Raw genomic sequence first — 14,446 nt, 5'->3', positions numbered from 1 at the left:
TAGTGAAAATTGCATATTCTTTGGTATTGACATATGCTCCTCTTACTTCATGGTGTTCCATCCCTATGGCATGTATTTGTTATGGCTTTTCACTTTCCTTTACCATATGTCATACATATGTATGAAGATAGGATACCAGAAATATGGTTCAGTTAGAGCACAGCTGTAGGACAGTAGACTGTCTTGCTCGTATATGGGAGTAACTTTTATAGAACATCTTTTCTTACAAGCATGATAAAAATACCATTTGGCTCTTCACACATCTCCATGACCTTCTCTGATGCTCTCTCACCTGGGATACAAGTTGATTTCCATTTAACAAGGAGTTAGCCAGATGTTGCAAACGCTGCAGCAAATTCCCCTTTCATCTGGTTTTCACTTTGCCAGTTTCATGTTTTCTGGTCTGAAATGAAGGGATCTACAGGCCAAGTTCTGGTGAGCTAACAGGCTTCTGTGAAGCTCCTTTATTATCATCTCCATGAAGAAATAGGCTCTTATGAGGAGGGAATAAGACAAAATGTTTTGAAGACATTAGGTTTTCTTCTTTGTCTACGTAAACAATGGTAGCTCTTTCTCAGGCTGTGAAAATAATTACCCAAGCTAATCTCAGAAGAGCTTGTCACGTGTATTTTGTTTGCAGTGACATATATGTGCTCATACAGACACATAAAATACAAAATTGTTTGTTTTGTTATCTCCTTACTTCTTTAATATTATGTGAGGATGTTTCCATACTTACTAATCTGATAACACAGAGGAGTCAAAGGGAAAGATGTTTTTCTCAAAAATGAAAAGATTAAAGTTTTTGGGTTGTCTTACAACAGGTCTTGCAGATTTGTTTCTAAGTACAAGAGGTGTTCATTAGTTGGTCCTCAAAATTGTTTATTTTGCTAGCTCTTCTGCAGGTGGAAATGACTGAAAATTTGGTAAATGGCACTGCATGTTTTGGAACACCATTTTGGTAGTGTAATGGTTGCAGAAGGAAGCACCTTACTCCCCGTATCAGTGAAAGAAAATGTGCTTTTCCATCCTAGAGAAAACTGCCTTACAGCTGTTAGCAAGATGGCGTGAGAAGGGGCAGAAGACAAGGAAATGGGAGATGTTCTCAGTGGAGGGTAGAACCTGTCCTGCTTGCTTGTGTGACGCTGAATTGGCAACAGTATAGGTTTTAGTCATCTGTTAAAATGTAGTGATTGACATCTTAAAAGGCACCAACTTTTTCTTGTCTTGGCAGTCAGATGCTTCTGATATTTATTCCTATATAAAATTAGCATTCTCTGTGTTAATCAGTGTAATTTATGATATGACTGCAATTCTTAAAATTCTGAGAAGTGTTACATTGATGTTACATATAAAGGAATATTAATACAGTAAATGAAGAACTTTGAAAAATTTCCAACAAATTAAAAAATAGATATCTGGTTTGCTACAGGCAAGTGTTCTAAGCTTTCTTAATAAATAATTCTTCTGATACATTAGTGTATGTTAAGCTACACTTTGAGTAAGAAAGCAATACTGATGAATATTTTTAAAAACAAAACAAAACAAAAAAAACAACAAACCCCAAACCTCTTACTATAACTCTTTTAGTTGCATATATTTATGGTAATATAATTTTGTGGGGGTTTTTTGTTTGTTTTGTTTTATTATTATTATTATTTTTTTAATATTTTTAACAGCTTGTCCTGGGACTTACGCATCTGAAATATCAGTGTATCTAAATGATAATCCATCACATTACAAAATAACATTGTCTGGCACTGTGAAGTCACCAAAAATAAGTTTTGATCCCCCCTTTTTACTGCTGATGCCAGTTCCTCTGGATGTGAAAACTGAAACAGCCATCAATGTCATTCCACAAGATTATTTAAGGTAAAAATCTCAAAATAAATTTATTACAGAAATCCTGAATAATTCTTGGTTTTGTTCTCTTCTGAAAAAGTGAATTAATTTTTGTTTGTGAAGGTTAGTATTAATTTTCTGCTCAGCAGAGTAAAGAGTTTGCATATTTAAGAGAAAATTCATGTAATTAATATTGCTGTACATTCAATAAGCCCATGTTCTGTCCTCAAAACATTCTTGCTTTATGAGGTGACCATCTTCTGATTTATTAACTCTGTCAGATGCTTTTGAAATTACTTTGAATCGCACAAAAATTAAGAAGAAAGTCCTACCAGGATTTTTTATTAAATTTAGCCAGCTACTAAGGTCATAGTCTTATTTCTTTTTTCACATTGTGATCAGATAAGATCTTTCTGTTGTTTTATTTTCTCTAGCCCATAGATTATAAAGCACTGGGTTTTTTTTCTTCCTAAGCAAGATTTTAGTACCAAAGAGTACAGCACAAATGTTTTAATCCTGTCACTTAATATAGTAAATAATCCATATATTTTTCATTTTTCTGTGGATCACCCACTTTATCTTGTTATTTGAATTTATAAGAGAGCCTTTTGGTAATCTTCATATTACGTAGCATAACCCAGCACCACACCTATTCTAATTTGATAGAAATCTTAATAATTGGGTCTTTCCAAGCACTCTTGTGCACATGTGTGTCGAGATATGCTTTTCTGGTCTCTAAGATACAACGTTTCCGTTTGTAATTAGTAAAGAGCAGTAATATTCGTTTGTTATGCTTATGTAGGTACCATTTCAATACCAGAAGAATTGGACCAAAACTCTTTAAGTTGCCCTAAATTAATGAAGTTGACTTTACCTTCAAATTATTATTGTCTTATCTTGTTTTAGATGTTGTAATTTATCAAGTGATTTGTGTATTGTCAGTAACTCAGCGGTTGGAACTGAAAGGATTCCATATGGGCCTGGACTGACTGCCATTCTTATTTCAGAACTGGAGCCTAAAATTACATAACTGGGGAAAGCATCTTAAGTATCTTCATGAATTTCCCCTTAATATTTCTGTTTTAAAATTTACTTTACCTTGTTGTGTAATAATGCAGTTTAATCAATATTAATGAAGGCTTTAAGTTTAGGAAATCTAAAGGAAGTAAGTAATATTTACACGCTTGGTAGCACAGTTTGTAGAAACTGCTCTTCGTTTGGATGTTGAACTACTGTGGGTCGGTATAAAATGTTCAGATATGTATGTAGAAAACAAACTAGCATCTAAATGCTAAAGTAATTTTAATTCTTTAGACAGTTTCACCTGATTTATACTTCAAAACTGAAGTTATTCTTCTGTATTTAACTGTGGAAAGCAGTTTCATAAATTTGTGAATCTGTGAATCAAATTTTTACTGTCATCCTGTGAGCACAAACACCATTACTATTTATTTTTAACACAGGCAATCACAAATTCAAGTTGAACTTCCAGAGCTTGAACTTGAAGATGGTGACAGGATTTACCCTTTTTCTGTACAGTTCCCAGAAGGACAAGATATTGTTCTTTCATCAGATGGCACAAATAAGGAACTCATTTGTCATATCAGCTTCAGATCATCTAGGCCAGTGTCATTTTTAGGGAATATGTTCTTCATCGATGAAGAAGAAAACAGGTAATGTGTGCAATTCAAATTCATTTTGGGGCAGAGTCCAAACTGATGAAGTTGGATATAAGACACAGAACTCATAATGGCTGGGTAAAGGCATACAAAAATAATTCTGAAAAAAAATTAAAATAAAACATAGAAATGTATTTCTTTTTTCAACTGAATTACAAATTGAAAACATAAAATTCAGCTTTGGTCTCTAAGGTAAGATTCATCTAAGTGGCCATCTTAAGGTCTTGTACCTCATTCATACCTCCTGTCAATTCTTATATCTACTTCAGTCTTCTCAGATTGCTTTGGAGAGACGTGGTCTTGATTCTGCAAATCCCAATGTTTTCTATTATAAAATATTTTGCTTTTTGAAAAATACCCTATTAAAATTGTACAGTGTATTCCATGCTGAATTTCAAGGTGGTCTGATTTTGTGTTGAGCCAAACTCTAAGAAATTTTATTCCATTGAGCCTTTCTCCTATGTTTCCTTTTTTAAAACAATGAAATGTTTTTGACTGGTTTACAGTCTTTTTTCTGGCTTTATCCTAATGGCATCTGGATGAGCTGGTGGTTCTTACCACCTATTTGCAAATCTTTACAAAGTTGCAGTGGGGTGATCTTGCAGAGGATTATTCAATTTTCTGTGCTCTCAAAAGCTTCAGGTATTCATCTGGTACCCAAGAATTCAAGAAGATAGATACATCTTAAGAGTAAAGGTAGGGAGACTTCTCAAGGGGGAATTACACTGGAAGTGAGAATTTAATTTTGCTAGGAACCAGCAAAGAACATATCCCAGTCTTATTTTAAAGGGACATCCCTCCCTCCCTTTCTCAGTGTGTGTCGTTCTTCAGTCTCTTGCTCTCCATGTTGTCTGTTTTTTTTTCCCTTTCACTCTACTACTACGTATTTATTTTTTTGTGTGTGAGCGTGTGCCCTCCCTTTCTTTGGTGTTAATTATTTTTTAAAATATCACTTTTAACTCCTCTTCTATTGTTATATCTGAATCCTTAATTTTTCCTTCTCTGTTTTTATGTTCTCTGGTTTTAAGCTTTTCAAAGCAGGGCAGTCTATGAGTTTGAATACTCTGAGTTGAGGCATTTCCTGATCTCTAGTTCTTCCTGCAATATCTGTAATATTGTTACTCAGTTAGCTTACTAGGAATCTAGAGGCTACTATCCATACCAAAGATCAATATGGAATTGTTCAGGTGGAAGAGTGTGGGTTGGTTTTGTTTTGTTTTTTGTGTGCGGTTTGGTGTGTGTGTGTTTGTTTACTTGTGGGTTTTGTGTTGGTTTTAGATTTTTTTTTTTGTGGATTTTTTTTTTTTTGGCTACAGCGAAGGAAAGTGCATATATGTGTTCCAAGACAGGAGTTGGGAACTATTAAGTGATTAGTATATTAATGCTTCTGTCAATTTTTTTTTTTAAATTTGCAAGAAACAGGGCAGTATCTTTGACCAGCTCTATAGGGAAACAGTTGATTCATGAATAATAAGGGGGCCGACTCATGATCTCAGTGAAGGCATTCTTTGGGGCATAAGATAAAAAGGAATCATTTTAACAGCCAGGTGACACAAGACTGCATGGATGGATGTGGCTTATCTACATCAGTCCAATTTATAGTTTACAGATTCTAAAATATATATATACACACACATATATATGGGGGTGTGTGTTTTTGTATGTGTAATGCTAGGAATTCATAAAAGTATGCTAGAGGTACGCTTCAGCTTTAGACCATACTTCCCATGTGAAAAGCATATAGGATACTGTCTTTTCTCATATATTTCTGGTATATGAGACACAGGACTGGGTAGCAAAGTATGGAAAACTGTTGGTATCTTCTCCCTCCCTCCTCTGGGCTCTTCAGTGTTTTCTGCACTGCCTTAAAGGGACTTTCTGGACAGCTGCATCAGCAGAAGCAGGCACTATCAGAGAGAAGGTATAAGGGACAGATGTGCTTTAGATTGTTATTTATTTATTTATATATTTCCTCAAATGCAATCCTGTGCACTACATGAGAAAGCATTTGACGTTTTCAAAAGTACTGAAATTATCTGGGAATATAAGCTCTACATCTAAAAAATACTTAGGAATTTATGTGGTCTAATTCCTGTTAGACCTAAATTTCTTTAGGACAGAACACCTAGAGTTTGACAGCAATTTATATGCAGCGTTCAGACCAAAATTCGTCTCTTTAAAACACTGTTCAGTGATGAAGACATATGCAAACATGAAATTCATACATCTTATTTTTATTTTAGAGTAGTAGGCTGTTTTTTAAGTAATTTTAATGGTGAAAAGCAATGCAGAAGGTCTCCCCTGCTCCTGGTAAATGGAGATCAAATCTGTTATTAAATGTTGTGTACAAAAATAACTGTTTTCAGCATTTGTCCCTTTTGTTTATCTCTCCCCATGGTGGGATGAATGGGTGTATGCATGAGGAGGAAAGATAGGTACTGTTGTAATTAAATGTCATTCCTGCAGTTAATATTTTCAGTTAAAGCAACTATTTTGAGGGTTAAGTATCTCCACCCTACAGCTTAGAATGGGCTTTTTCCTAAGCGTAAAACTAATTTTTCTATTATTTTGATGCAAGGTTTATGGACCTTTCACTTATTGCTGTTCACATTGGTTTAGTATTTTATATTTTTATGTGTAGGTTGTCAGCCAAGAATCTGTTTCTTTATTAATTTTATTTAATTCTAAAATTTAATCATTGTGTGGGATGTGATTCATAAATGTGTGTTAAAGCTTGCAGTAATTATGAGAAAAGAATAATTTAAGCTTATGATGAGGTCTGAAATATAGCTGCTGAGCAGGCACAATATTTAGCTTTAATAACTGTTTTTATATAATGCACTAGCAACTTCTCAAAACTTGTTATAGAGAAATAATCCTTTCTTCTGTGTAATAAACTTTTTCCTATATTTGCCATTAAAATGAAATAAAGGATACCATCCTCAATTTAAAAGCAAACTAAATGTGTTTTTGAAAAAAAGATACCAAATAAAAGTCATCACCTTAAAGGGCATCTCTGCTTGTGAAGGTGAAAAAAGTCACGCTCATCATCTTAAAATTGCTGCTATATTTTAAAACATGGTAGATAGGTATTTGTTAAGGGACAGAACTAACATTGGCTTGCCAATGCATATGTGATTTCCTGTCAGGGAGTTGCATGTGTGCATGGGCTATAGGAGCAGGTGGTGTAAAACCTGAATACAACTGGGATTCTGTGTGTGCTATTTTTCATATTGGTTTTTGGAAGAAATTATTTTTATCATAACCAGAAAGAATTTTTTCCTTCAATTGGAAAAGTCTAAGGAAGTGCCCGATTCTCTAATCCTAAGCATATCGTTATTATTCTATTAAAGTCTATGATAATTTATCCAGACTTAGGTTTTGTTACTACTGTTAATATTACTATGTGCTTTGATATTCTACTCTACAGTAATCTGTAGCTGCAATTTCTTGTTCTCTGCATATCTACCCTCATTATTCCCAGCCCTCCCCGTTGCCCCTCCATGGAAGACCTATGCAATGTGTTCAAACTTCAAACCTGTTTCAACTAATTATCTAAGCGTTTGAGCAGTTTGTTTCGAACTGTGTAACTAATGAATTTAAACTGCTTTGTAAATTTGAGTCTTTTAGGAAGACAAGATTTCGGGGTCTTCTAGATCTTTAATAAGAAAACAATGAAACCTATAAACTTTTGTAACACTTGTAAAAGCTAACTGGTCTTGAATAGGGTCCTGGTTTGTTTAATAGGCCATGAAATCTCACAGTATCAGTTGCTGAAGATGTATTAATTTGTCAGGTATTGTCTCTTTATATTTCCATTTTCAAATTAATAATATGTATTTTTAAATTATTTGAACTAAAATTTTGAATTTCAACTCATATTCTGTGTTCTGGGATGGCATTAAAGAAGCAAGTTAAAAAGTTATTTTCATATGTTGGTAAAATATCTTGTCCTGTATTTAACTACTTAAAGGAGACTTAACATCTAAACAAAACTAATTCTAGGCATATTTCAAAGCATGAGTATTGACAAGAAAAATACTCTGTTTTGGCCATTTTTTACTTAGGCTTTGCTATTCTAAATTCAGATCTAAAAATTCAGTAGGATTGATTTGCATAGTCCATATTAAGTCCATCTAAATAATAATGTGGTTTTTTTCTTTAAATCAGAGTGAACATTAGGTAGAGGATAGATATTGTTGAATGTGGCTACTTTACGGAAAACATTTAAAAGACGATAGGCAATCATATTTTATAGTAAAACAATGCTATATGTAGGTGTAAAAGAAAACTGAAGAGATATATGGTTGTCATTTATGCAAGTAATTTACTGTGTGCACAGATACTATTAAATGAATCATAAGAAAGTGCATTAATATTTATTTAATGACTGCCTTAAATGAGAATTTGCAGTTAATTTCTAATGTTATTTTTAATCTCTGTACTCCCTTTTTGCTCCTTTGACTCCAAAGCAGAATAAGTGAGTTTCCTTGCATAGGGCTGATAGAAATACAGAAGTAAAAGATAACATAAAATCCAAGAATGTCTTGAGCAATTATTTAATAAATGGGAAGAAATATTTAGCTATGACACTTATTTCCTTCACCTTGAAAAATTAAACTAAAAAAAGCCTCTGCAAACATGGCATGTTTATGTATTTGTCCTTTAATGGTTATTATATCTTCTAATTTGCTGATTAGACAAATAATTTAGCAGGAGAGAAAGTTTTCTGCCATCCTGATTGAAATGACATTTAACTTATTCTTTATAAAAAATAAGTAGTAAACAACAGATATATGTTGTGTCATACAATCAAGGAAAATGGTGCTCTGGGAAGCAACATATCCAAACCCCTCCCCACATGTGGTGGGTAGATAAATTGCTGTGATCATTGATGACACAAATGTGCTGAGGTCCTTGCCTCCCATGTTCTACAGTTCACCATTTTCTTTCCCTCTCCCACTGGGAAGCTGGAGGAGCTCATGCAATTTCTGATGTTATTCATGTTGTACATGTCTGGAACTTCAGGAAGAGAGGATGTCAGGGATCTTAGCCTCTAATAAGAACATGATGCAACTGAGACATAATCACTAAAAGGTACCCACCCAGCTTTGAATCGGTTCCAGTGGTTTTGATAGTCCGTGAGATCTCAGTGTCTCAGGGAGGGAAACAGTACATTCACTTTTGCTGTTGAGGATACATCATGCAGCTCATTAACAGGCACTGCTTGGCAAATGTCCAATGCATGTATTCTGCTGGCATGCCTTAGAGAATAAGAGCTGACAATTTCTTTCAATATCATTTAAATTCAGAGAGAGCAGGGAACTAGAAAACATTGGAGTTCTTGATATTTGCATGCTTCTTTGTTGCATTCATCGGACTTAATAATATATTGGCATTTTACTTCAGATAGTTGGGAGTGCTTTTGAAAACCAGGATGGTCCAAACTCATTAATCACTCCTGTTCTTTTCTGTGCCTGTGGCTTTCTACAGTTTTGATGGTCCCTGCCAGCTGAAGCATCTGTTATTCAGGAATTAAGAACTGACATCATTGCTGCTACTAGAAAAAACATGGCTACTTTCCCAGTAATAAGTCTTGCATATCGTGTGAAACCATGTATCTGTCACTATTCAGTATTGTATTATTTCGATTGCTGTGGAAATGTGAGCTCCTGCTACAAAGAATAAGGGCTCCTCAGTGTTGGGGAACTGCTCATTTGTGAATAGAAATGGCAGAGCTTGCATGGGTCATCTTTTCCTCTCCTTTCCAGTTCTGTCATCTCTGGACCTGTTCAAGGATTTTTTTTTTTTTGGGGGGGGGGGAGGGCAGGTATTTATTTATTTATTTTTAAATTACAACTTCTTGTTCACTGTGTCTAGGTTATTCCTTGTTCTTAAAGATCTGTAAAATGCCTCACTCATGTCAAGTTTCCTTTTGGCACTAATCAATTCTGCAAGCAGTTTGTTTTGTTTCCTAAACTATCAGTGTGAACTTCCCTTAAATATTTTTTTTTAATTTACCCAAGCAATGTTGCTACAGAGATGTCAGTTAGACCCTACTGGCTTTGCATTCTTTCTCTTTAGAAATGGTTAGTGATATGCTGCATCTGTTAATGAATACTGTTGAAGAAGGGTTATTTAACTATGCCTGTATTCCTAGAACATTTGGGGTACACTGATACAAAACAAATCACTTGTTTCTACTTACAAAATGTCTGAAATGCTATAGAGCAAAATAAAAAGGATAAATATATTTTGATTCAGGTTCTTTTGTCTTTTCACAAACATTAAAACAAACAAATGAAAAAGAATCAGAGTTAATTTAAGAGAAGTGAACGAACTGCTTTTATATTGAGTGTTGTTATCTACACGAACCATCATTGCCACTGTTATTTCAGTGTTTATTCTTGAATGCATATTTCCAAAGAACACAGAATGGGAGAATGGCCATTAACATATTCTGTTTACCAACATCTGAAATTTGCTGATCACCAAAAACTAAAGCTCCAACTGTGATGACAAAAAAATTCCATCCAACACAGACTTTTATATTATTTAGTCAAGCTTTGCTGCAAATATAGAACAACCACTGCACAAGACTTATACCTTTGTAACCTCACTTAATGAATGGTGTTATAAATAAAGGTCAGTGGTACAAGATGATTTTAAGCACGTGCAGAATATACGTGTCTTTGTAATGTATTTGCCATATTTGTATGGAAATATGCATGCTTTTCTGTCTGGTGCCCCATATCTCAGTGCCTGAAATGTGTATGATAAATATTTAGCTCCTAGTGCCTTTTTTTTTTCTGCCATGCTTCCTCATGAATGGAGTGTCATCTTCTGAAACTCATATGAATTTTATAGCTACTGACTTATTCCCCTTGAAGTTTCATTTCAAATCCCACTTTTGGGAAAATACCATATTAAAATACTTAATGATGATGAGTGTACAGGTGGCCAATAAGTGAGCTGATATTTATTGTCACAGAATGATTGAGGTTAGAAAGACCCTTCAGAGATCATCTAGTCCCGTCTTTAAATCCCCTCCTCAAATCAGAATCAACACTGTTGTCCAGTTTGTTTTTTAATATCTCCAAAGATGGAGACTCTACAACCCTCTGGTCAGACTCTTCCAGTGTTCAGCCACTCTCATGGTAAATTATTTTTTTTTTTTCTTATGACTAGATAGAATTTCCTGTATTTCAATTTGTACCCATTGCCTTTTGTGCTCTTCTGAGCATCACTGAGAATTGATTGGCTCCATCTTCTTTACTCCCTCCCAGCAGATATTTATATACGTAGGTAAGATCCCGCTGAGCCTTCTCTTCTCCAGGCTGAACACTCACAACTCTCAGTCTCTCCCCGTATTGCAGGTCCTTCAGTCCCTTTTTGCTGGCCAAAGTAATCTCTTCTGAATTCCAGGGTTGTGATATGGCTTTTTGCCTTATTTCCTCCTTTCAGAATCCTGAACTCCACCATCTCATGGTCACTGCAGCCATGGCAGACCCATGGTCACAGGAGCTTAAATCCTTGCTGTCAATATGAGCTGCAGAATCAATTGTTGACTTGCAGGATCTATCAACTGATCCTCAAGCTCTTCTCCCTTGCCAGCATGATTGAAGAGAAGACCAGGTGTGCCCCATTCCCTTCATCATTGCCCCCAAAGCCATGCACTGCTGCTTGGTATGTTCCAGGTCTCCCCATCAACTTCACTGGTGCCCATGTGGAAGAGTAGCAGGGCCAAGGGTTGGACAAGCTGCAATGGTCTCTCAACAGCATCCTGGATCAAAGTCCCAGGCAAGCAGCAAACCTCCCTAGATGAAGGGTCAGGTTGGCAAATGAGGTTCTCTGTCCCCTGCCTCAGGGATTTACTCACTACTATCACTTGCAGTTTCCTGGTGTTGCTTCACAACTTGTGCTCAGTCAGCACAGGTGCATCATTGTCCTATCTTTTTTCACCTTATGAACACTCTGAAGCTTCTAAATTTCTTAGTTAATAATGTATTTGTAATGTGTTTGCTGTTGGCTTGAATGCATTCATTTCTCTTACTATAATACCACAGCAGCCAAGGAGGCATGCCCTTGTTGGATTGTTAGCAGTGTGGAACAGGGAGGAGCTTCTCTTGCAGCAGCACCATGAAGCCTGAGGCATTTACTTGTACACAGGTGTTCTGTAGCAATGGCTGTTCTTTATATTCTAGATTGTGCAATAGTATCGTTGCTTTGAGTAGTATCACTCATTGAATTTGGGTAACTAGTTAAGATGTACTGCAGTTTTCTCAAGCACACTTTTCTGTGTTTCATTACTGTGCAAATCAGAGCATGAATGAAGATTTGGCATATTCCCAAATCTCAAATCAGCATTGAGGATGGAGATGGCTGAGGTGCTCACCTCAAACTGAGAAATCAGAAAGTTGACTAAGTCCAACAATACAAACATCTGAGTTACTTACATATAACTTGAGATTTATGTCTTTCATTAACCTTCATACAGTTTTCTTCCATCCCTGACCCCAATTCTGTTGTCTGAAGTTAACCTAACCTATGCCTGCAGAGTGTTGAGAATTGTCATTTATCACAGTAAAGTCACAGGTTGAAAGTTGGCAAACTTTTCTGTGTTGTAGTTATTGATCCTGTTTGTTTTAAATGGCTCGGTAAAGGTAGAAAAAAATATTTTGCTCTGACACCTGGTTTGGGCATGTACAAATGTACTTTTTGTACATATAGATAGATGTAGATATACCTCTTGTAGTCATCGGTCCTGCTGATGTCCTGCTGCTGAGGTTGTTGCTGAATAAAAGCAGAAAGCATGAAGTTAGGTAAAAGAAATACTATGCTACAAGGTGAAACTGGCCAAGGCCCTTGCCCTGCTCCTAGCCAAGCTCCAATAGGATTAACATATCCTAAGAACAACCCAAAACATTGCAGAGCTGGATTTTTGATTTAAATAACTGTTAGCTATGAAATTGGAGTCCCAATGTGAATATTTGCAAATAAGAAAGATGGCTATGGATTTTGTTGGAGCCTTTCTCTATTTAATAAAGTTCTCCTGAAAGTGATATCTAAGAATGTTGTGTTTGCAGAGGGAAGTATGAAAGAGGAAAGAGCAGCTACTATTTGGTACTTCTAAAACATTTGTTTTCCTTGATTATGTTATTCTGTAACAAAGCAGTAGAAGGTAGTTACGTCATATTATAAATTGGTCTGAAAGGTCTCGTGATATCTTTTAATATTAATCTAAATTTACATTAAATAGGAATTTATCCTTCAATATGTAATTTAAAGAAAATAGAAAATATTTTCCTTATTCTGTGCAACATTTATTTTCAATATGCATAATTCTAAATATACTAAATCAAGATGGATATCAGTATGCTGTTTGAATTATTAAAATACATTTTTCTTTGTATTTTTGACAGCTTAGTAAAAATAGTTAATTAATATTAATGTCAGTTAATAAGTTAATGTGGAGTAAAAAACCAGCTATGTAATGACAAAGAACTAAGCTGAATTGAATTACCTGTTGGCTGCAATGAGCTAAGAACATATATATAGATGGCTGACAGGGATCCATTGATGGCAATAATTTGTTGAATGCACCCCAAGAGATTGAGGTGAAGTATGAAAAAAAAGGTTAAAAGGTGTATTGCTACACACTAATATGGCTGCTACAGACAGTACAGATACTCTAGTGAACATTGTAGCATGTACCTCAATTTCTATTATATTCTAGCAATTGCAGTCAATATCTCATTGTTTTTAAATTGAATCTATTTATTTCTAAATATTTATTTTGAGATTTCTGTAAAGTCTTATAGAATAAACATTAAATCAAAATAGAAGTTGCTTTTCAAGAAAACTTCCCCTGTCAAAAAATATAGGATATATTTAGCAAGTGTAGCACTCTCCTTTAGGACACTCCTAAATATCAGCTGTAATTTTAATTGTTTTTTCTTTTCAGAGAGACAGAGTTCATTTATTTCAAAAAATCTCTGCAAATTCTTGGACTTTCAGATTAATGATACATCCATGCTCATAGTAAAACTATGAAGTGGAGATACTGTACTAAACTTCACCATTTCGGCATGTGCAGTCCCATCTATTTACTCTATTGTTGAACCAGAATAGAAGAGAGAAGTAGTTGTCTGGACACTTTCATTCTGTCTCTTATTCTTGTGCTGAAATATCTTGGTTACCATGGCTAAATAGAAAATGATCACTTTTTTAATTTTGTTTTGAACAGGTTCTCAATTCAAGTTGCTGCAACAGCAGAGAATTGCCTTCTTACTTTATACCCGTATTTGGCGTTTCACCGCTCTGATCAACAAATTATTTTGAGAAGCAGTAAGCAGTCAACATTCTACCTTTTACATTAAGTCCAGTAGTATTATCAATGTTTTCAGTGTGATAACAGGGATGTTATCATCAAGATAGTATTTTTCCTCATTAATTACAAGGGGAGTGGTGAAACACTGGAACAGGCTGCCCAGGGAGGTAGTGGAGTCACTCTCACTAGAGGCATTCAAGGAACGTGTGGACGTGGCATTGCGGGACATGGTTTGGTGGGCATGGTGGTGTTGGGTTGATGGTTGACTTGATGATCTTACAGGTCTTTTCCAACTTTAGTGATTCTGTGTGATACTACAGTTCAATTTTTAAAACAGTTTAATAGCTTCTTTTTGTTGAAAATGAGTAAAACTTATATAAATGATTAGGTAATGTTTACTGAAAAAATATTGGAGAAGCCTAAATCTTACAGAATATTTTGTGAAGTTTTTAAAATATGAGTGGAGAAAACAGCCCAAACAATAAAGAATAAATGAACATAATTTAAATTATATTGGTAGAGAGTGATCATCAGTAATTCCTAGGACAACAGTTGGATATGTTTTGAAGAAAGCAAAAGAGAAGAAAGCCACAAA

At 35.0% G+C, this 14,446-nt stretch overlaps 1 protein-coding gene across 1 annotated transcript in view; it reads left to right on the top strand.

Annotated features, from left to right (window-relative positions):
- The window catches only part of CFAP47 (cilia and flagella associated protein 47), a 338,108-nt gene that overhangs the window by 49,952 nt on the left and 273,710 nt on the right, over positions 1 to 14,446 (top strand). The window contains exons 25-27 of the mRNA XM_059824083.1: positions 1,680 to 1,872; positions 3,306 to 3,515; positions 13,768 to 13,868. Coding sequence (XP_059680066.1) covers positions 1,680 to 1,872; positions 3,306 to 3,515; positions 13,768 to 13,868 — 504 coding nt within the window. The remainder of the gene's footprint in view (positions 1 to 1,679; positions 1,873 to 3,305; positions 3,516 to 13,767; positions 13,869 to 14,446) is intronic.

Source organism: Gavia stellata, chromosome 1 (genome assembly GCF_030936135.1).
Source record: "Gavia stellata isolate bGavSte3 chromosome 1, bGavSte3.hap2, whole genome shotgun sequence".
Classification (NCBI taxonomy): Eukaryota; Metazoa; Chordata; class Aves; order Gaviiformes; family Gaviidae; genus Gavia; species Gavia stellata.
This window is presented reverse-complemented; position numbering and strand designations above follow the sequence as displayed.